General features: G+C 48.6%; 8 protein-coding genes across 8 annotated transcripts; 5 read left to right on the plus strand and 3 right to left on the minus strand.

The window, feature by feature from the left end:
* Window positions 1-272: 272 nt before the first annotated feature.
* M430DRAFT_15911 (hypothetical protein) lies at window positions 273-1,422 on the plus strand (the record flags this gene model as incomplete). The annotated part of the gene is made up of 2 exons (XM_024863348.1): window positions 273-740; window positions 817-1,422. The coding sequence occupies 2 exons, from the start codon at window positions 273-275 to the stop codon at window positions 1,420-1,422; spliced, it is 1,074 nt and encodes a 357-aa protein (XP_024723783.1).
* Window positions 1,423-2,070: 648 nt separating this feature from the next.
* M430DRAFT_47679 (hypothetical protein) lies at window positions 2,071-3,996 on the minus strand (the record flags this gene model as incomplete). The annotated part of the gene is made up of 3 exons (XM_024867947.1): window positions 2,071-2,586; window positions 2,640-3,806; window positions 3,865-3,996. 3 exons carry the CDS (start codon window positions 3,994-3,996, stop codon window positions 2,071-2,073), a joined length of 1,815 nt encoding a protein of 604 aa, XP_024723784.1.
* Window positions 3,997-4,218: 222 nt separating this feature from the next.
* M430DRAFT_55988 (hypothetical protein) lies at window positions 4,219-6,726 on the plus strand (the record flags this gene model as incomplete). The annotated part of the gene is made up of 4 exons (XM_024868578.1): window positions 4,219-5,403; window positions 5,457-5,526; window positions 5,574-6,060; window positions 6,112-6,726. Exons 1-4 carry the CDS (start codon window positions 4,449-4,451, stop codon window positions 6,724-6,726), a joined length of 2,127 nt encoding a protein of 708 aa, XP_024723785.1. The 5' UTR covers window positions 4,219-4,448.
* A 177-nt stretch (window positions 6,727-6,903) lies between these two features.
* On the minus strand, window positions 6,904-7,414 carry M430DRAFT_114665 (hypothetical protein). Its single transcript, XM_024861565.1, has 3 exons — window positions 7,380-7,414; window positions 7,197-7,324; window positions 6,904-7,143 (listed from the first exon to the last, which is right to left on the minus strand). The coding sequence occupies exons 1-3, from the start codon at window positions 7,385-7,387 to the stop codon at window positions 7,055-7,057; spliced, it is 225 nt and encodes a 74-aa protein (XP_024723786.1). The 5' UTR covers window positions 7,388-7,414; the 3' UTR covers window positions 6,904-7,054.
* A 303-nt stretch (window positions 7,415-7,717) lies between these two features.
* On the plus strand, window positions 7,718-10,302 carry M430DRAFT_96187 (hypothetical protein; the record flags this gene model as incomplete). Its single annotated transcript, XM_024869932.1, has 7 exons — window positions 7,718-8,058; window positions 8,210-8,375; window positions 8,427-8,557; window positions 8,606-8,809; window positions 8,860-9,217; window positions 9,265-10,129; window positions 10,181-10,302. The coding sequence occupies 7 exons, from the start codon at window positions 7,718-7,720 to the stop codon at window positions 10,300-10,302; spliced, it is 2,187 nt and encodes a 728-aa protein (XP_024723787.1).
* A 1,006-nt stretch (window positions 10,303-11,308) lies between these two features.
* M430DRAFT_95721 (hypothetical protein) lies at window positions 11,309-12,692 on the minus strand (the record flags this gene model as incomplete). Its single annotated transcript, XM_024869904.1, has 2 exons — window positions 11,309-12,574; window positions 12,624-12,692. 2 exons carry the CDS (start codon window positions 12,690-12,692, stop codon window positions 11,309-11,311), a joined length of 1,335 nt encoding a protein of 444 aa, XP_024723788.1.
* Window positions 12,693-13,338: 646 nt separating this feature from the next.
* M430DRAFT_95877 (hypothetical protein) lies at window positions 13,339-14,580 on the plus strand (the record flags this gene model as incomplete). The annotated part of the gene is made up of 1 exon (XM_024869909.1): window positions 13,339-14,580. One exon carries the CDS (start codon window positions 13,339-13,341, stop codon window positions 14,578-14,580), a length of 1,242 nt encoding a protein of 413 aa, XP_024723789.1.
* A 2,887-nt stretch (window positions 14,581-17,467) lies between these two features.
* M430DRAFT_95138 (hypothetical protein) lies at window positions 17,468-18,382 on the plus strand (the record flags this gene model as incomplete). The annotated part of the gene is made up of 1 exon (XM_024869875.1): window positions 17,468-18,382. The coding sequence occupies one exon, from the start codon at window positions 17,468-17,470 to the stop codon at window positions 18,380-18,382; it is 915 nt and encodes a 304-aa protein (XP_024723790.1).
* Between the last annotated feature and the right edge of the window lie 1,900 nt (window positions 18,383-20,282).

Here is a 20,282-nt window from a genome sequence, read left to right on the forward strand (position 1 = left end):
AAAGCATCACAAAATAAACACAATGCATATTCTTCAAAAAGGACAGTGCGCCATTATTGAAGTACGGCGACGCCTCTGGGAATGTTCTTGACCATAATAAGGGCCTGGATCCCAGACAACCCAGGCTTTTGCATAACTACCTAGGTATACAGCGGGGTATTTGTGTGAGTTATCTACGTTCCAAGGCGGTGAAATTCTGCCGCATTTTATGATTTTGCTCATCCCACGTGCATAAGTCCATTTTCCCTCCACCACCACGAAGGCTTCACGAAATGTCAGCATTCACCTTCTCCTTCTCAGGAGAAGACATAGAAAATAACAATGTTGAAGATACCGAACCTCAAGCGTCGCCATTCTCTAATCATGCAGCAGAAGAAGGCACTCTCAAGCGCCCTTCGAGCTCCGCATTTCCAATCGCGGGGCAGCCATTACTGCCTCCTCAAAGCCATAATCTAGAATCTATGCTGGAAATGCTCCCATCGAAGATTGCTTATAGCACATTAGTGGTGAAACTGGATGATGGGAAAGAGATCTCTATTCCAAGGAGAGAACTTTGGGACGTGAGAGTGCAGCTTATGGCAGAAGATGATGATGAGGGGCTAGGAAACCTAGGCAAAAACGACGTGAGGACAGGAGTCTACGAAGGGGGGTTTAAGAGTTGGGAGAGCTCTGTGGATGTTGTTAAGGTATTGCATGCGAGAAGAGGGGAGGTATTGGGATCCGCAAAGAGAGCTTTGGAAGTAGGTTTCAGTTCATTCTTATCATATCATGAGTCGATTGGTTATGTACTTGTTGAGCAGGGCTGACATGTCTTAGCTTGGATGTGGAACTGCTCTTCCATCATTGGCACTCTTTCAATGGCTCCTGGAGAGCGTGCCTCCCTCTGAGCAATCCACAGGAGGGCTGGACCTGGGCCTCGCGGATTATAACCCAACTGTGCTTCAGTTAGTCACTTTGCCAAATCTTATTCTCACTTGGGCTCAAGCAACGAGGAAAGGATCCTGGGATGCCGAAGGCGAACTCGAACTTGACAAAGAAGTTTTGCAGAATTTCCTGGGATCCTTAAAGTCATATGGCGTTACGTTGTCTTTCTTTTCCGGCGCATGGAGCCCAGAATTTGTCCATCTGGTTGTCACTACAATGGGATCTGGGCCTGCCCGTCTTACGATTATTGGAGCTGAGACCATTTATTCACCAACTGCTTTGAGATCCTTTGCGGATACGCTTGTCTCTCTTCTGGAAGCGATGCCAGAAGGCGAAAAGACATCGTTAGTGGCTGCAAAGAAAGTATATTTTGGGGTGGGTGGATCTATCGAGGATTTTTACGACGCCGTGAGAGCAAAAGGTCTTTATGTGGAACAGATCAGGGAAGAATCCGATGGAGTGAGAAGGGCCGTGGTAGAGGTGAAACCCAAGCCGTAGCTCGTACCACTCATGGACATTCATGTGCAAAGATGATTGTGGAGTGTCCATGAACCGCGAGGGGGAATGCAAGCAGCACACAGCAAAAGTTCAAGTTCAACTCGGAGCTAAACTCAGGCTCGAAAGGCATTTCTCAGTGCCACGATAATTCGTTCTGGAATTGGTTTACTTGGACATCGAATACGAATTACAACATTCGCGTCCTCGCCATGGAATAGGAGTTTGAGTCATCAGCTCCTTAGCATATGGCTTGAGAGGTCTATTCGAAGCGCGCGCCTCTTTGCAAGGCCCTGACATAGCCCGGGGTTATCCCAGGAGACAGAATAAATCAGTGTATAGTGATCTCCTCATCATTTCGTTGGCAACTCTTTATTCGTCCTTGCCCATCTCCTCACTAATCCAAGGCCGCTAGCCACTGTGCCGGAACATGGCTGACAGAGGTGCAGTGATACACGATTGGAAACGATAGCCGTGCATGTATATGTGGGATTACGGGCTAATAGAGCGTGTCCGACTATCATTCATACTCCACGAGATTCGATTAGGGAATCATAGTAGACTCGTGACAGCCATAAACCAGTCAGCTATATCCAATACAATTGCTCCCATCCTCTTTTAAAATGGCCCTAACTCCTGTTTTCTAATTCTTCACTTCTTCCCACCCGATTTCTTCCAGTCACTCGCTCTCTTACTACTCCTTGTCTTCGGCTTGCCCTTATTCTTTCCCCCACCTTTACCAATCTTCAAGCGTGGCTTGCCAGCTTTGGCACTTGCTCTATAGCCCTCAAACACAATACTCTCAGGCGTCTTCGCAATACCTTCAATCTTACTCCCTCCTTCAAGTCCAGTCTTCTGCCCCTGCCCCCTCTTCCCGAGCTCCGTCATATTAGCGCCACTCCCCTCTTTCTTCTTTAACTGTGCAGCTCCAGCTTTACCTAAAAGTTTGCTGGCTCGGCCTTGGAGGGAGGCCGCTTCGGAGGAAAGCTTGGGATTATAGATACGTTCCTTATTGGCGTTTCGGGCTTTAGAGCCAGACCGCGCTGCTTGTGATGCGAGCGCCGTTTTACGAACTGCTTTTGCGCGGACGACGCGCAGAATGCGGGGTAGCATTGGCGGGTATTTCTTTCCGTTGAAAAGGAGTGCGGCTTCGACTGCATTCGGGTCCTATACATCACTATTTAGCATAATTCAAACAGAGAGGTAGAGCTATGACCGACATGAAATTGCACATAGGCAAAGCCCTTTCCAACCCTGGTCTTCTCGTCCCGTACAACTCGTACACTCTCTACTGTTCCTGCCTTACTGAATTGTCGCCATAAACCTTCTTCCACATCAGATGGTATCTTGGAGCGCTTGCGCTCATTCTCTCCGCCTTGGTCAAGCATGCTTTCGTCGTCCACAAATCCAAGATTGCCAACGAAGACGCAGCGGCGGTGGTCTGTCTTTGCTGGATGGGCTACTCCATCTACACGGAGATGGCGGTCGAGGACCATGGTGCCGTTCAATCGCTTGACTGCCTCTCTGGCTGCGAATGCGGATGAGTAGACGACATACGCGTTTGTGCTCTTTGTTGTGGCTGCCATAAGATCTTTTTTCACAAAAGCCGCCTTCTTGGGGAGAGAGGTTCCAGCGTAGGCTGTGGATCTAAAACGGATAGATTCGACTTTGTGGGCAGGCTTCCCTTCGGTTGCTTCAGGGATATCGGGGAAGAAGGAGGCCATGTGTGCTAGGAGAGTCTTTTTGGCCGATTTGGAGGATATTGCGAGGGTAGAGACGTTGGCCAGGAAGACTGTCCGCGAGGCCTTCTCGAGTTCAACCGCATCTTTGCTTGGCGCTAACGATTCGTGCATAGGAATGTCTGATGGAGCAGTCCTAGTATTTTCATCCGATTCATCATCGCCACTCGTATTTTCGTCTTCTGAAGCTTCTGCCATGTCTTCGTCGAGATTCTCCTCCTCTGACTTATCCGCATCTTGTTTCGCTGCTAACCTCTGGCGCTTTGATCGTCGCTCAGCTTGTCGTTCCTGCTCCTCTTTTTCTTCCTCTTTCGCCAATTGCTGCATGTATCGGCTCTCTAAATCTTCCTCATCCGCCTTCCTCTTGCGACTTCGTTCAGGTTTAATGGTAGATGCCTCAATCAGCTTGTCCAGATTGGGCTCCTCTTCGGCTTCATCTGACTCCTCCGATTCTTCAGGTTCATCTGATAGATCTTCAATATTTGCATCTTCAAGATCTTTGTCCACACTGCTCAAATCATCGTCGTCGGCCTCGGACCCAGCCTCTTCCTCGTCGGATTCTTCAGCGGAGTCTGCCTCGACATTGTTATTTTTAGGTGGAGGTGGCTGTTCATAACGGGATTTAGGAGGTGGTTGAACCGGTCCTGCCTATAGGAACATATTAGCTTTCATGTAATGTATTCTCTTCTCTTGAGGAGGACTTTACGCTCGAGGCAAAGAGCAGGGCTAGGGTTGGGTCAACAGCCTTGTCATCAACCAGAATTGAGCTTTTGACATCGCGAACCCCGTTGGACTGCTTCTCGACCGCCTCTGTTTCTTTATGACTTCGCTTCCCCATCGCGAATTATAGTTCGTGAGGAACAGAGGGCAATTCGTCGTTGTGGGGTGGTCGTGCTGAACCTGCAAAAAAATACAAGAAATAATGTCGGGGTTTATCGATACGAACCTCCGATGTGGACCTAGCGTCAAAGTCGGGAAGCGCGATCATGGGGGCTGTTGGACCGAAAGGACCAAAGGCAGTCTTGCCCAGCTCCGCTCTCATCACTCAGCAGAACCCTTCACAAGAGCGACATTCTTCAAATCGCAGGGCGAGCTGTTACCCGTGTATGTATCAGAGCTCATCTTTCACCTCCAATCGTCCACCATTCCTCCAAATCCCTCAGTCCACCACATTTCTACATTGGCGCTGATCGTCTCGCGAAGCAGTCAAAGGAATACCTCCAACGCGAGGTTATGTGAACACCACAGTATATCCAAGCAAGACTGGGCTAGGATATCCTCCAGCGAGCAATGAGCATCGATATGAACCAGGCGGCAGACGCCATTCTGCAAGCCGCCCGACAAGAAGCATCTTTGGACGAGTTGAGCGATGTGGACGGAGACGGCTCGAGCAGCTTGAGCGAGATTGAGTATCGAGAATCTCACCAAGATGAGGAGGCCGAAGCCTCAGATGATCACAGCAATGCGTCCGACAACGATAATGATTCCGAGGCGGAGACGGAAAGACTCGAAGAGTCTCCTAACAAAATTCGAACCCACAAGGACGTCGTCTTGAGCTCCCACAACGACGGCCAAGTCTACGAGCGGAGTCCAAGCAAGCTAAACAATCAAATATCGGCAGATGATGAAGACGGCGAAGAAGATGAAGCCCCATTGTCTGACGACGACATCTCCGTCCACGGGTCCCCTAAGAGCTCTGTTCACGATGACGCTGCCGAACCAACAACGGTCGCAACATCATTAGATGATTCCTCCGGCGAAAAGAAGAGGGCTCTATCGGTCACAGATTCTGATACTCGAAAGCGCAAACGATCTACAGGCGCAGCCAGTGTCTTGGACAACGATGCCGACGAACCTTTACGCAAGCGCACAGGGTCCGTGATGACGCCCGGCGATGACTATGCGATTGAAGACGAGGAACACCCCGAAGAAGAGGGCGATACATCCAATCCTACAAGCGGGAATATGTCTGGTGAGGAAGGCGGGGAACACGAAGACGAGGTGCCTGAAGAGCCCCAACCGCCTATTGTGGCCGAGGAAGAGGCCCCGGAGACGACTGAGATACCAACATCCCCCAAGAAGCGGGGCCGGAAGAAGAAGAAACCCGTTGAGAATGGAATCAGCAGCCACGACGAAGACCCAGAAGCTCGCCCTGAGGGTAATGCGGTATTAAATGGTGACGACGAAAACCCAGAAAATGAGGCGGAGGATGAGGCAGAGATTGCATTAAAGAATGAAGACGAACGTAGGTCACTCCCTTGCATTCAACTAGAGACGATGATGCTGACGACCTTGCAGTGGAAAGGAAGCGCATTGCGCTGGAACAGTTAGGGACAATCGAGCGACAGTTCGCAACCTTCAGAGACCGGTAAGTATTAGTATAGAGATTCAAGACCACCGCTGACCAAACGACAGACTATACGATGATCGCCTTGAGCAATTGAATCGTGAAGAGGCGATGCTTCGACAAGATAAACCCACACATCCTGAATACCTCGCAATGATGCAATGTATTGATGCTCGACGAGACGAGAGGATTCGAGTGAGCCAGAAGCTACGAGAATACGAACTACAAACCCTTAGGACATACGCAGTGGCAAGGAGGAGTCAGATTCTCGTACAATTTAAGCAAGACGTCCGAGCTATACGGGAAAAGAAGCTAGAACAACTGGGTAAACAATGGTACGAGATACAACATGACCGAAGGAGTTACGCCGGCAGCGTGCCAGACTATATCCTGAAGTTTCCGACACGGCGGTCACAGCAGGTTATGAACCAAGTTGCGTACAGTAATGAAGTCTCGATTCTTTCTGGCGTCGCAAAATATGTTGGATTTCCTGCTGCTCCGCCAATGGCCACTGCCACAGATGCAGAATTAGAAGAAGATCTACAAAAAATGGGGGTACGTTGTTGACCTCTCTCCACTCGAGCAGCAAGGTTAACTTTCTGGAAGCTAACTCGAGATCAGCGAGCGAAGCAGCCTCATACCATGCAGCCTGTAGGGTTGCCACTCCAAGAACTGGCCGCGCTACGTACAGCAGGATCGACATCCAGTTTTAAGCCGGCTGAAGAGCAATTCATTGAGCAGACACCATGGGCGAACCCTCAACATCCTTCACACGTGCATCTACTTCAACGGCAGACTTCAGGCCAACAAGCGTCCAGGACAACCAGCCCTCTTTCGCAGGTCCCTCAGCCGCGCCGGCAGTCACACCAGCATGGTCTAGGAGGACCGATTTCGGGAACCTTTTCAAGCTCTTCATCCTCATTGCAACATACGAATGGCCTCCCTTTCGGAGGCCAAGCGTCTGGTCGTGTATCCCCTCACAATCCGTTCTCAAATCCCGCTCACTCTCACACAATCGCCCCGTCGCCATTAGGCAGCCGCCAAACGTCATTGTCACCACAATTGAGCCGTCCGCAACCGACATTGCCAGATGATGGTCCCAAAAGTAATGGGATTCAGCATTCAACCCCAGCGGCAAGTTCTGGTTTCTTGGAAAGACCTCGTGATTTTCCACAGGAGGCTAGGCGAGAGCAGTCGTCTACCGTCTTGGGCCGATTTTGACCTTGTATCTATGATTATGACGGCGAATATGTTATTGGCGTTGAGTAATTGGCATTGGGCTCTGGATATGGAAGAGGTCTGTAGACATAACATAATCATGAATATCTTTGGCAGTGACTTGCATTTGCATCAAGAACTTGTACTGATGATAGATACAATTGATGTTTTGCCTCGATGATACCGAATTGGAGTGTCTTTGTGATCAAACGCCATGCATTCCCATTCACCTGTGCTTCTGTCGAAAAACTCCGGTCCAACGCTATCCTTGTTGTACAGATTCCCTCTTCGATTCCTTCTATATTTGCTTGCTCCCTTTTTCTCCCTTTGTTCATTTCCCTTGAGGTGATTGCGCCGGAGCATCGGGAACTTTAACGTCTTCGAACTCGTCTTGAGAAACGGCTTTGAGTGTGAAAACGTCTGGCAACCGTGTTAGTGAGACCTTGATAGAGGAACTTGAGACTTTTACTCACAGACTCCCATGCAAAAACCAAATATTCCTAATCCTGTTAAGGCATTTTTAACAAGATATGGCCTCCTCGCTCGAATGAGAGCTGCAGATTGTTTGTAATGCTTGTCATAATAGGAAGATCTAGGTATGCTGCAGAGCTTGTCAATATGTATGCCTAATAAACGGATAGTGATTCGAAGCTTACACTGCCATCTTGTTTCGCAATAGAGATTATTTTGTTTTAAAGTACTTCGACTCTTCGAGCGTGCCATTTTCGAGGTGGATACTCTAGTTGTTGATGCCTGAGGCCGAAACCTTATTTAAACCCCAAGCTGCGCGATGAAGTAGTAGTCGCGCGTGTACCACACCTCATGTAAAGAGCTGTTCTCAACCTTCTCACCTCGACGCTCGAGCAACAGTATGAACAGGTCATACAGCACTTCAATTCACCATCAGCGACCAAGTTAATGAGCAACAGTTCCTCACATGCAGCTCCCCTCCGACACCTCGTAGACCTGTGTCGCAGATACTGAAGAGTTTACCATGGCAGCTCCCGTCGCTCTATCAATCGCGGAACAAATAAAACAGTTGGATGATGCGCGAAGACTCGTCTTGAGTGATGCCAACTACTACCCTCAGATCATCCAAGGGATCCTCCCAATCATAAATCGCGAAGCCAGGATAGAACTGAAAAGATGGGTTGCGGATTTCCTTGCAGAGACTTTTGCGAGTCCTACGGTGCCATCGCAACAGAAGGAGACCTTGAGTCTGATTGTTTTGGAGACTTTGAAGTCTATGCTTGAGAACCCACACGAGGATAGTGCTGTCGTGAAGAGCGTTGTGCAGACTGCTGCGAGCATATACCCTTATGTGTTCAGATGGATGTACGTTGTCCCATGCTTCTAACACCTAGACGTGAATCCCTGCAGATGTTAGCACCATAGGACTTGATAGGATTCCTATACCTCTGATGGACATGGCTGGCTTGGTTAAGAGGATACTGGTGATCAGAATCTGACAAGCATGCGTAAACAGTGTCAACAACCCTTATGACGGACCAACCTGGGAACGAATGACTGCGATCAAATCGAGAATACTGCGCATATGGGACTCTGCTCCTACAGGTGTGCGAATATGCTGCATCAAATTCGCCCAGCGAGTAGTATTAGTCCAAACGGCAGGCCCTGATGCCGATCAAAGGGTATGGCCGATTTCTGATTGCTTCTGGTGCTCCAACTAATGACATGCTCAGCGAGGTAATCCGGTAGAAATCTCTCTGTCAATGGTGCCTCACAATCATCCTCTCATCCCACCTCGAAATCTTGAAGCCGAAGCATCAGGTCTGCTTGACAGAATGCTGGGAGTATTCCAAGAGAATGTCAGGTAAGTAGTACAGCCCCAATACGTTATAGCACTTGCTGATGATCACAGCGACGCGGTTTTGGTTAATGCTACTTTGAATTCTCTTTCCATTCTAATTCGAGCACGCCCCCGTATTTCGAATAAGATCCTGAATGTCATCCTAAACTTCAACCCCCTTAAGCAAGCCAATTCCCCTATGACACCGAAGCTTCGTGTTATGGTTAAATCTATGGAAAAGACCACAAGGTCATTGCTCATTCACATTAACAAGCGGTATGCCTATTGCCTGTACTCCCTTGCTACCGGTGTGCTAATAGATGTAGTGATCCCCAAAACCCCCTCGCCGGACGGATCCAGCAATATGTCGAGCGAATGATGAAGTCAAGAATGGAAATTTTCGATGAACCAAGTAGGAAGCGAGGACCCCCTGAACCTACCGATGGATTGGATCCTACAAAGAGACAGAAACTTGGTGCACAGGTCACAAATTCCGCTGCTAGTCGATTATATGTTCCTCCTTTGACTCCAGGGCCTCACACTATTGCGGAACTGTTTACGATAACTACGGATGAAGCACTGAAAACTTTCGATGTTGCTCAATTATCAGAAGACCTAGTCCTCAAGATTGGCATCCCAATCCTACAAAGAATAGATTCGGATACACTTAACCAGGCGATTGAAGTAGGTGCCCAACACTCTCATTTGTGTATTAACTAACACCAGTCTAGGGCATACGAAATCGATATCAATCTCTGAACGCAGCTCAACCGGAAGAACTGAATCCCGAAACTGCTCCCTTAGGTGTTGAGGAGGATGACGACGATTACGAACCAGACTTTTACAGCGCGGAAGACACAGAGCAAATTCTAAACAAGCTTGACACTGCTCCACCAGAAGAGCCAGAGGTCAGAGCACCCGATATGGCTCTTGGAACGTTTACATTGTCGCCTCCACCACCATTAACTCCAGATCAGGCAGCCCAGATTGGTCAAGGAACAGTCTCTCGTGTTTTTGGAGTGATGCAGACCCTAGAAGAACCAGGAAAGAAGACAAAAGCAGGCATGAACAGACTAGCGGCTAGTGCATACGACCGAGATGCTTGGATCACCATTATTACTCGACTTGCAACTCGCGCAGCGGCTGGATTAGAAGAGCCATCCGATGCCATCAAAGCGGAACCCGAAACATCTTCTCCGTTGTCCCTCTTCAATAATATCCGCGAGTCCTTATACATGTACGTGGTAGAAGATTTCCGCAAACGAATCGACATTGCGGTTGCTTGGCTGTGTGAAGAATGGTATAATGATAGGATCCAAATGAAGCTAGGGGGAGAGGCTGTTCTCCATTACGAAAAATGGGTCCTCAAAGTCCTGGATGGAATTGTACCGTATCTAGATGCGAGGGACAAAGTGCTTACCAGATTTTTGAGCGAGATTCCCGGGCTTAGTTCAGCAGTTCTGGACAGGGTCAAGGGGTTGTGTCGAGATCCTGCGATGGTCAACTTGGCATTAACCAGTTTGCTGTATTTGGTTATGATGAGACCGCCAGTAAGGGAAATGGCGTTGGACGCCGTGGAGGACGTATGGGCTACTTGTATGATTCCCCAAATCTTTTCACAAAGCTACTGCTGACCAGACGGTGTAGATGATGATGCAAAACCAATAGCGGCCAAATACCTCTCAAAATGGCGACCAGGCTTTGCAGACCGGTTAAAGGCTCCCGAAGACGACACAAAGGATACGAATGATGTTACTGCCGCAGCATGAGGCTTCTTTCATGTTAGAGAGGGAAACATGATCTTTGGATGTAATTTAGCAACATGGATGTCACCGTAAAGCATGGGATGGCGTACAGGGAATCCGGTACCCGGTATGGGTTGAAAGCTACGGACATTTGTTCTTTATATGAATCGCAATGTGTACTAGTAGTGGTGATGGGCGGGTCTGAACTTCAGGGGTTTGTGATCGGGCTGGTCCGGTTGAAAAAATCACAATCCAAAGGATCGAGAATGTGGATCCCCTACCTTTGACTTCTATGCCATCTGTGATTGAAAGTGATTTTACTAAACTCAAGAGGTATTGCCTCATCGGCAGCCTTTGCAGAGTTCCTATAAAGTCGTACCTGAATATATCAAGAATTGACCGTTTTTCTTCCATAACTTACTGTACTATCTGCCTAGATTAGCGCTCATTCTACCTCCCTTCGGGACTACACGGGAAAAAATACACGTGTATCGAGGTATCCTTAATGTCCCTCCTGTCTTTATATACACATGACTACATAGTATCAGCTGGAGGTGGGGTAACGGGTTGGGCCGTTCCGTTGAAGAAATTCTGTGGAGCGTTTGACTACAAACTCTCCAGAATTCTATATTGCTCTTGTGAGACCCACAGGATGGTTGGTAATGGCACCTTGACTCAAAATATGCCAGTGAACTTTCGTAAAATCAGCCACCGATTACCGAGTAAATCTTGGAATAACTAGGTGATTAGCTGGCTAATGGTAGTACAGTACAATTTCTCTCGATTGTGCAGGCTCTCTTCGGGAAGAGAATAAACCAGCTTTCTGGCCTTGCTCCTATCTTTATTTCCATCAGTATGCGTTTCAGGAAGCATATGAAGAAACACACCACGAGCAGCTCTATGGCATGTCTGAATGATGGGCCCTGTAGGCACAGCCCTTCTTCTAACTTGCTTCAAATCTCATAGCAAAATAAATATGCACTTCATCCAATGCCGAGGATGTAAATAGTAGTATCCCACTATTCTTCCTTCAATCTGGTGGCTGTTGCGGAGCGCAGTCATTCATAAACTCGGCAAGCATATCGATATGGGCTCTTACACCTCCTTCTATCTCCTCTTTAACCTCTGGCTCTTCGGTTGACCAGTTATTAATCCCCCAAGTATCATCGTCCACCGGACCCTCATGATTTGCAATCCTCATTGGCCACTCCATCTTCGCCAACCACTCGATTGGCAACAATCCATATATCCCATTCACTTCCCTCTTTGCAACACCATGCAGCCACCACACATCATCCACTACTTTAGTCATAGCAAAATAACACGCAATTATCACTAACGCTCTAGGATCGTGCTGTCCGATCAACGTCACGAAGCGTCGGGAGACTGTAGCAGCGAAGCCAATAATGCGAGCACGCTCTGGTTTCTGGTGTGCCCAGTTGAGAAATGCAATAGCATGTTCATACCCCTGCTTTGTCTCCGCTCGTGTCCTCTCGGCTTCAGCCGCGAGCTGTTCGTCCATGCCTTCTAGAAGAGGTGAAAAGAACGTTTTATTGTCAGGATGGAGGTTCAGACGAAGTGGCGGCTGCGCACTAATGATTGGGTGTATCCGGTCGCTATTCCGCAGCCACTGCCAGCTGGCCATCACTACTGTCTTGACTCCTTGGAAGGAATGGAACCAGGCAAGTGGTAAGGCGTATTCGCCATCCGAATCATCGAAGCGGCGAGAGGCAGAGGATTGGAAAGCTATGAGGGCGGCTGTGGTGAAAAGAGCTTCAGCATTGTATTCGGAAACACCATTTCTTAGCAGAGACGAGTACTGGGCTAAGGCCGAAGCCATGTAGCCGTGTGAAGCTCGGATAAGGGTTTGGTCATTGGGATGAAGAGCTCTAAGGTGCAGGGCTGATACAGCAAGGATCGCATCCATGAGATATTGTGCATCATATGCTATTGTTGGAACACTGAGCTGCCATGCTTCCTTCTGGGCTTGCTGGTCTGAAAACGTGTTTGCGGTTGATACCGTGTAGTGATGCATGAGCTTGAGCTCAAGAGAACGAGAGGCTGCGGGATTAAGGCTTGCCCTCACGGGGTCAATTGGAGTCCGGTAGAATGAGACCACTGCCGAATTCGAGCCAGGAGAAGAGGCAGAGATACTGGGAGTCTCGGTCGAGTACCGTCCGTTTCGAAGCGGATTCGAGGAAGGGTTCGGAGTCGAGGGTGCGAACCCAGAATCTTGGAAATCACAAGATACGCCATGCTTAGAGCAGTTCCCGCATATTGGATGAAGCTCGTCGCACTGAAGAAACATAAGACTGGGGAAGAGGCACAGAATACGAGGCGCTGACCTTGATTTTGCGGGTCTTACATCTTTTGCAGCCAGCCTTGGACTTCTTGTGAGACCTCCTTGGTGGCATTTCACGGTCGAGGGACGGGATACGTCTGTGGCCAAAGAGGACTGCGCATCATGATACAATTGGAGCTCAGCTGGTTAAGGATTCCCTCGCTGTCCGACGCGGAAGCCTTGGAGAGAAGAGCGGGCGCTGCTTAGTTAGCGAGGTTCTGCACGGAGTAGATCCCACATGGGCCTCGGATGTCAAGCGCAGTGGAGCTTTTGTACTCCATTCCCCGGCCCGCCACGTCGAGAAGAGCTTGCAAGTTGCAATGTAAGGTACAAGAATATCAAAGGACTGGTGTTTCTGATATCCAACATGCGCCTGTCCGCATCGGGGTTGGCACACCGTGAACCCTATAAGAGCCTCAACAGAACAAAGCCGCTGCCAACCGCTTGCGTGCTCTGCCCCCAGGCTAAAGAGGGTTTAGTCCAGCCTTATCAATCACCGATTCACCATCCAGAAATCCTGAATTCAGTTCCCTTTACATCTCCTTCAAATCCCTTGGAAATTTTCATTATTGCGGAATACTTTTCTTCGTCCTTGCCACTGATCACATCACATCACGTTATCTCAACCTAGGTATATATATATTTACTTATTAACTCGCTCAAGGGAAATCTAATCCTCTTGTCTCCAAAGCTACCCCGCATCACCCCGGCTCCTCAAGATGACCTTCACCGACCATCCAATTGAGACCCCACCTCGCGCTCCCTCTCCAGTACAGCGCTTTGGAACTCTGGCCGTTCATGCTGGGTCCCCCCACGATCCTGTCACCGGGGCAGTAATCGAGCCCATCTCCCTCTCCACGACATTCGCACAGAACGGCGTCGGGAAACCGGTGGGCGCCTATGAATACAGTCGTTCCTCGAATCCCAATCGAACAAACTTTGAGGCAGCCGTTGCAGCTCTAGAGCACGCAAAATATGCCCTAGCCTTTGCATCCGGAAGCGCAACTACTGCGGTGGTCTTGCAGAGTCTGGCGGCAGGCTCCCACATTATTTCGGTATCTGACGTCTATGGAGGAACGCATAGATACTTTACACAAGTCGCGAAGGCACACGGGGTGAGGGTGACTTTCACGCCGGAGATCGAAGTGGATATTCGGGAGCACATTACGCCAGAGACAAAGCTGGTGTGGATCGAATCGCCTTCCAACCCTACTCTTCGGCTCGTGGATATAAGAGCAGTGGCTTCTCAAGCTCATGAATATGGCATCATGGTTGTCGTCGACAATACATTCCTCAGCCCATATGTCCAGAACCCGCTTGATCATGGCGCAGATATTGTGGTTCATTCGGTGACGAAATATATCAATGGCCATTCGGATGTGGTGATGGGTGTTGCTGCTTTCAACTCGGATGCTATGAAGGAGAGATTGGGCTTCTTGCAGAATGCGATTGGAGCTATCCCATCTGCGTTTGATAGTTGGCTTGCACATCGAGGACTGAAAACGCTGCATTTAAGAGCAAGGGAGGCCACGATCAACGCTACGCTTATTGCACACACGCTGGAAGCTTCTCCGCATGTCATTGCAGTCAACTACCCGGGGCTGGACTCGCACCCTCATCGGGCCATTGCTAAAAAGCAACACCGTGATGGTATGGGCGGAGGAATGCTCTCGTTTAGAATCAAGGGGGGATCAGCAGCAGCTGAGCGATTCTGCCAAGCGACCAATATCTTCACATTAGCAGAAAGTCTCGGAGGAGTAGAAAGTCTAGTTGAAGTTCCTGGTAGCATGACGCATGCAGGGATTCCAAAGGAGCAGAGGGAGGCGGTCGGTGTATTTGATGATCTAGTGCGGATTAGTTGCGGGGTTGAGGATGCTGAAGATTTGAAAGCAGATGTTTTGCAAGCGTTAGAGAAGGCAGTTGTTTGGCCAAAGATCTCGAATATCTCGAATGGCCTTTAACCCCCCCCACTCAGCATTTGTCGAGTAGAAGTTTGGGATAACAATGGCGTTTGGTGTTTAGAGATTTCTTTGGCTTACTGGTGCATACTGGGACAGAGCTTGCTGTCGGATACATTGCAAGACAGCGAGAAAATCGGAATAGAGTCCGTTCAGTTGGATTGCAGCATCGTTCAGATTGGAATCACACTGATCGGGTACCGGGTGACCTATCAAGCGCAAGGAGGTAGCCGTTGTATGTCGGGAGAGTGATATTCTGACGGCTGTCATGATTTCGGTTGCTCAACTCCGTAATTTGCAATGCGCAACAAGGATGCGTTTAAACAGCGTTGAAGTTTTCTTTAAGTTGCCGAAAAGTTTCGCGTTAGTAGTGCTATGTATTAGAGTTCTCGAGGAATGATAGAAATCATGTCGTATGCGTCACTCGATTTTCGTTTATTTTGGTAGAGGAGATTGGACTCGAGGAAGAGGTTTATTTGGGTATGCTTCTAAACCGAGGTATCTCGCGGAGGTTGGTCCCTATAAGAAAACGATGTAGAACTTGAAGTCTCCTGATATTCGACATCACTTGTTTCGTTAAGATGAGTACCGGTATCTTTGATATTCCTTCAGTCGAACATTCCTTTTCAATCGAATCAACCTCCAGGATCAGAGCAGCATGGGTTGCACATATGTCTCTTTCCCGCACCAATATGGATTGATGATCTTCTCTGGGTCTACACTCCGTGGTTGTTCCGTCAAACGAAACACAAATGTCAAAGCACGAAATGCCCTTAGGAAACTTTGTTTGACTCGAGGCATACCTTGGATCGATCCTATTCGCCTGGGTGACGGACATGAAATTGATCGACCAATATGTGTCAACCCATCCATTCGTGCTAACTTCTCTCACGCATTACCTCTTCTATCACCACAGACCTCAAACACATTCGATGCTTCACAATATCTTCCTACGACGGCTGAAAAGTTAGTTAAATCTACCCTTGTGGGAGCCAATTCATTGAAACCATTCCACTTCGGCGGTAGCTGTGAATGACATGATTGGGCCAGCACAGTACTTCCTACAGAGAGTACATTTCTCCCGAGGTGAGATGATCCCTACCAGACGCCCCATCTGTGGGAGACGGAAAGATATGGAGACCGGGGTATTGTGATGATAGCCTGAAGTGGAGAGCTGGAGAGGTCTATCACCTGGGGCTGATATATAACCCAAAGGTATTTGATTGGAGCAATACTAACAACTATTGGGGTTGTGGTAGGGGCCTGGGGTTAGATGGAGCTGGAATAGATGCAGACGCGTCGAGATAGGGATTTTATAATCTGTTCTGATATAGCAGAAGTTAATGTCGTGCTGCAACCACCTTCTCATCACTACGGAGCAGATATTTCTAGCATTGACATCGGAAGCTGTGATATTTTAAATAAAAATCAGATAGATGGCAATCTGGGAGCAATGAACCGTGACTGGAAGAAAGTTCTCTAAGTTTCCACACGGGGTAGGCCTCTTCTTGTAATTAGACATCGACCCAGCTATTCTCAAACTCTCTGCGAGCTTTCCTCAATAGTAGAGCGTCTTTCGAACCAAAACATACTGAAAGTTGTCGGGCTTGTTCCAATCCAATTACAATGCGAGACCTGCGAGCTAATGAACTCACATATCGAACAATAGTGAGAGGCGCTTATTGTAAAAGCGAAGCCAACCACAGGCCTGTACCCGAAACGCGTCGCGATCCTCGAGGACCTTGCCCTGCGGAGCCCACGACTCCAATATCTCCGCTGCAACTATTGGAACTAGGCGATCTCCAAGGATCTTTGCCATCCGGATCTTGGGGCTTCGCGCCCTGGCCATGAAGATCAAACGTTGAAGAATCCCAAGAGATCCCCATCATGACGCCACACAGACGCGGGAACCAGTCCTCCCCTTGCGTCAAGTGCGGCCTTGGATCATGCAGGTAGATTTGGCAGCTGGAACATGGCAGCTGGCGTTTAGACACGAGGGCGACGAGGGTCGAGCAGCGCGGCAGTCCAGTCCAAACCAGGACGGATCTGGGTACAGTGGATGGGAGCGGGAGCCTTTCTTAGCCTCCACTATTGGCAATGGCTGCCCCGTCAGCGGCGCGGGCCCGATTGATGTCAGTCAATACGGACTCGAGGTTTATATTATTATACCTTCAACTCTCACAAATCCTTCAGTAGTAGAATCGTTGCTTTGTATACTGTGTACTTGCTGCTCTCCAACAATCATCCGGCGACGTTGTTACAGACAGGCTGGGTTCAGCAGATACATGATCACAGACACCCAAGTAGTGGAGATCGCCCCCGGATATCTACAGGGTACCCGTTGGGAGTGGGCATAAGCGATGGCCCATCGACAGTCACGACGTCCTCCGCACGGTTCATGGTTCCAACGCGACAAAAGAAAGATACGAATACATACCGATGCTGGTGGTAAGAAATATGTCTTCTTTGTCACAGCCAGGCCTCCTGCTGCTGGTGGATTCATGCATGCGGGCCAAGGTAGCCCCAAACAAACCAACAACCACGGCCAAACTTGAAACTTCCTAAATTCCCAAGCCATACACACGACTGACAAATGGATTCAGAGAGCGAAAACCAAAGGCCTGTAACGGGCATCGATGACAACAATAGTGCTGCAACCAGTGCACCTCCCGGAACCCTCACCCCCATCTCCCTCAGCGCGATGAATAAATTGAACAGCACCACCCCCTTACACGATATCAAAACCTCGAATGGCACAGTACAATCCGTTTCAGCCGAATCTACACACCTTGACGCCACATATACTGAAGATGCGCGTCGGGCTCAGAGCAAGGGAGACTCATTAGCAATGCCCCATTCAACGGGCAGGGAATCCAAAAACTTTGGTGCCATGTCTCCTCTGACGAGACAAAACTCTATAGGGAACGGCCTCACACGGGCAATATCCTCGGAATTCGGGCCCACAAGGGCATATTCGACGACGAACAATCTGCACTCTCCGGAAGAGGGAAGCATAATTAGCAACGGGACACCACCACCGCAGTGGAGTGCCGCAGTAGGGAAGGCGAACCTAGGGAAATCGGGTCGCGTCATAGAGCGGCTGATGGGGGAAAACGACATGCTGAAACGCGACCTGAATATAGAACGCCTGCGGGCAGAAGAGTCGAACCAAGCGGTGAAGATGGCGGAGGGGAAGATGGAAGCTTTGACTGCGGAGTACGAGTCGCGATTACATGATGCGGCCATCACAAAGACATTGTTGAAGAGGAGGGAACGGCAGGTTGCGGATTATAAGGCCCAAATCGAAGCGGAGAGACAGAAGGCGAACGCGGCAATCGAAAGGGAACGCGTTTGGAGGCAGGCCATGGAAACGTTAGAGGAGGAGAGTAAACAGAAAGTGGAGGAAGCACAACTGTTCGCTGCGTTGATGGAGGGGAGGAACAACACCATGACGAATCACTGGAAGGAGCAACGTGCGGAGGTCAACAGGAGCGTTGTGAAACTGGGCAAGGAGATCGAGTTGTTGGTTCGAGAGAGGAGGAACGACGATGAGAGGATGAATATGCTGCAGTCACTGTGCGAGCAGCAAGCGGAGCAGATGAGAGCACTAGAGAAGGAGAAAGATAACATCAATGCGGCATTCGAGGCGTACAAGAAGGAGCAAGAAGCTCTATTGAAGGACATCAAGCAGAAGGCTACGGCTCGGGAAAGTGAAAACGAAGAGACCCTGGCAGAATCGCGGAGGGTCTTGGGAGAGTTGAGGTGGGCTTTGGGAGTGAAGAAGAACGTGAGAGACGCTCAGTAACGGGGTTCCTTGATGGCTCCTCGGAAGGATATAATTCGAGGCCAACGGCCGTGGAATATAATGGTACATGCTTGTACATTGGATGTACAACGGATGGCAAAAACGGGGAATCCAACTGATGACGCTCAAGCCGAGCCTTTTCTTTTCTTTCTTTCTTTCTTACGATACCAAAGACTGCATTGGGAATCTGGACAGGATAGGCATTCGCTGCAGCATTTTTCGATGCATCATGGTTTGGTGTCTTGGAGTTCGTTTCTCATGAATGGAGGCAAATAGAGCTTCTGATGACCTAGATAATTTTGAAGTCTGCCCCGACAATCGGCAACTTCTTGTATAATAATTGTAGTAGAGAATAGAATATTATTCTATATACGGGGTCATCGAGAATAAAAGGAAGTTGGCGTTCAACCTTCTGAATTTGAACGTAAATATTCCAAGCTCTGAAGTTTGGATTCCCTAGGGCTAGGTATGTACTCCGTACATATCTGTGAAGGGAGCTCGCTTGGGCAGACCCTGACTCAAGGTTAGAGATCGCTCCTTGGCTTGTCAGATTGACGTCGATAATAATTTGCTTATCACTGTAAGATGCAGATCGAAATGTGGCAGATGCAAATCCAAATTCAGGTACCAAAGTCGTTTTATTCTTTATAGACGGTGTGCAGTCAGATGGAGGAGAAGTCGGATGCATTTGGTATCGTGTCGAGCAGGAGGAGACAATCATATCACGACTCTTATCAGAGCTAAACATAACAAATGATTTCGCTTAGTAGTCTCAAAACAATTTCTGATATTTTTCGTGTCATTTACTTCGTAACAATCTTCGTCAACAACACTTGCTGGTGTTGCTGTGACGAAGGTAGACCAGCCAGAGCATCAGATCAGCTTGACTATCAAAAGACAGACAAGAATTGAAAATGTTTTGGATGGATAATGAACTACATGTTGGGACCCATTGAAATAGATCCAATGATTGTTATGTTGTCGTGGCCAAGGGCAAACCTCATTCCGCATACAGCTCCTGAGCACGTGATAGTATCATGTGATCATGGATGCTAGCATCAGATTCTGCAAGTGCCCGAAGAATCCTGTATTCTTTGAAGATCAACCTTACAATGAGAAATTGATCTTTGACATACTCCTTCCTGTTATGCGACCAAGAAACTTACTGCACCTGATTTTATCACAACCTGATTTTATAGGGGCTCGCTAATTCACTTTCCCCTTCTAAAGGGTTAGCGAACATTCAATCTGAGGACTGCTCCAGTAACCTGTCTTCCAACCTTACCCTACCCACAACACCACCTCTCTTTTTCTGCCTCTTTTATTCTACCAAGTCTCTCTCAAGACATCATCAGTGTTTTGGCTCTGTGCAGCCTCTCATTGCATTGGTGATTCAGCAATCCTCTCATACTTTCCCTGGGTACTCCGCAATCTCTTGTTGACCAGTCCCTTGACACGAATTACACGTCAAACCCCCAAACAAAGACATCCAACAAGATACATCTACACTGGTGTCACAATCCTGTCCCACAGGAGCAATCAATGAGAACAGTCTAATCGTCCCCGCTCTTAGACCGTTCATCAAACACATATTTCATAACGGCACCACCTGCCAAGGTCTTCTTCTGGAGGGGAGCTGTAGGTTTTTGACATATTCTATGTCCACACGTTCCTTACTCCTCTTTTAAGATGATTTGATCTACAAGGTAGTGCTATTCCATAGAGCCTACTCTAGACCTGTGTCCCACAACCCGAATTCCCAAAAAGCAGAGGGGACTACCGATTTTTTTTTTAGTCTCGAGGCAACGAGGTATAAACAAACAAAACCAACATTGTCACGAAACTAACAAAATAAGATATTTATTGTCCAAGCCACAGCTTTCTTCCACCTTTAACCACA

Source organism: Amorphotheca resinae (assembly GCF_003019875.1).
Source record: "Amorphotheca resinae ATCC 22711 unplaced genomic scaffold M430scaffold_2, whole genome shotgun sequence".
Classification (NCBI taxonomy): Eukaryota; Fungi; Ascomycota; class Leotiomycetes; order Helotiales; family Amorphothecaceae; genus Amorphotheca; species Amorphotheca resinae.

Bases quoted from the DNA above. Each gene is read 5' to 3' on its own strand.
- M430DRAFT_114665 (XM_024861565.1), bottom strand. The intron at 7,144-7,196 runs GTGAGTAAAAGT...CACGGTTGCCAG, and splicing joins TGGTTTTTGCATGGGAGTCT to ACGTTTTCACACTCAAAGCC.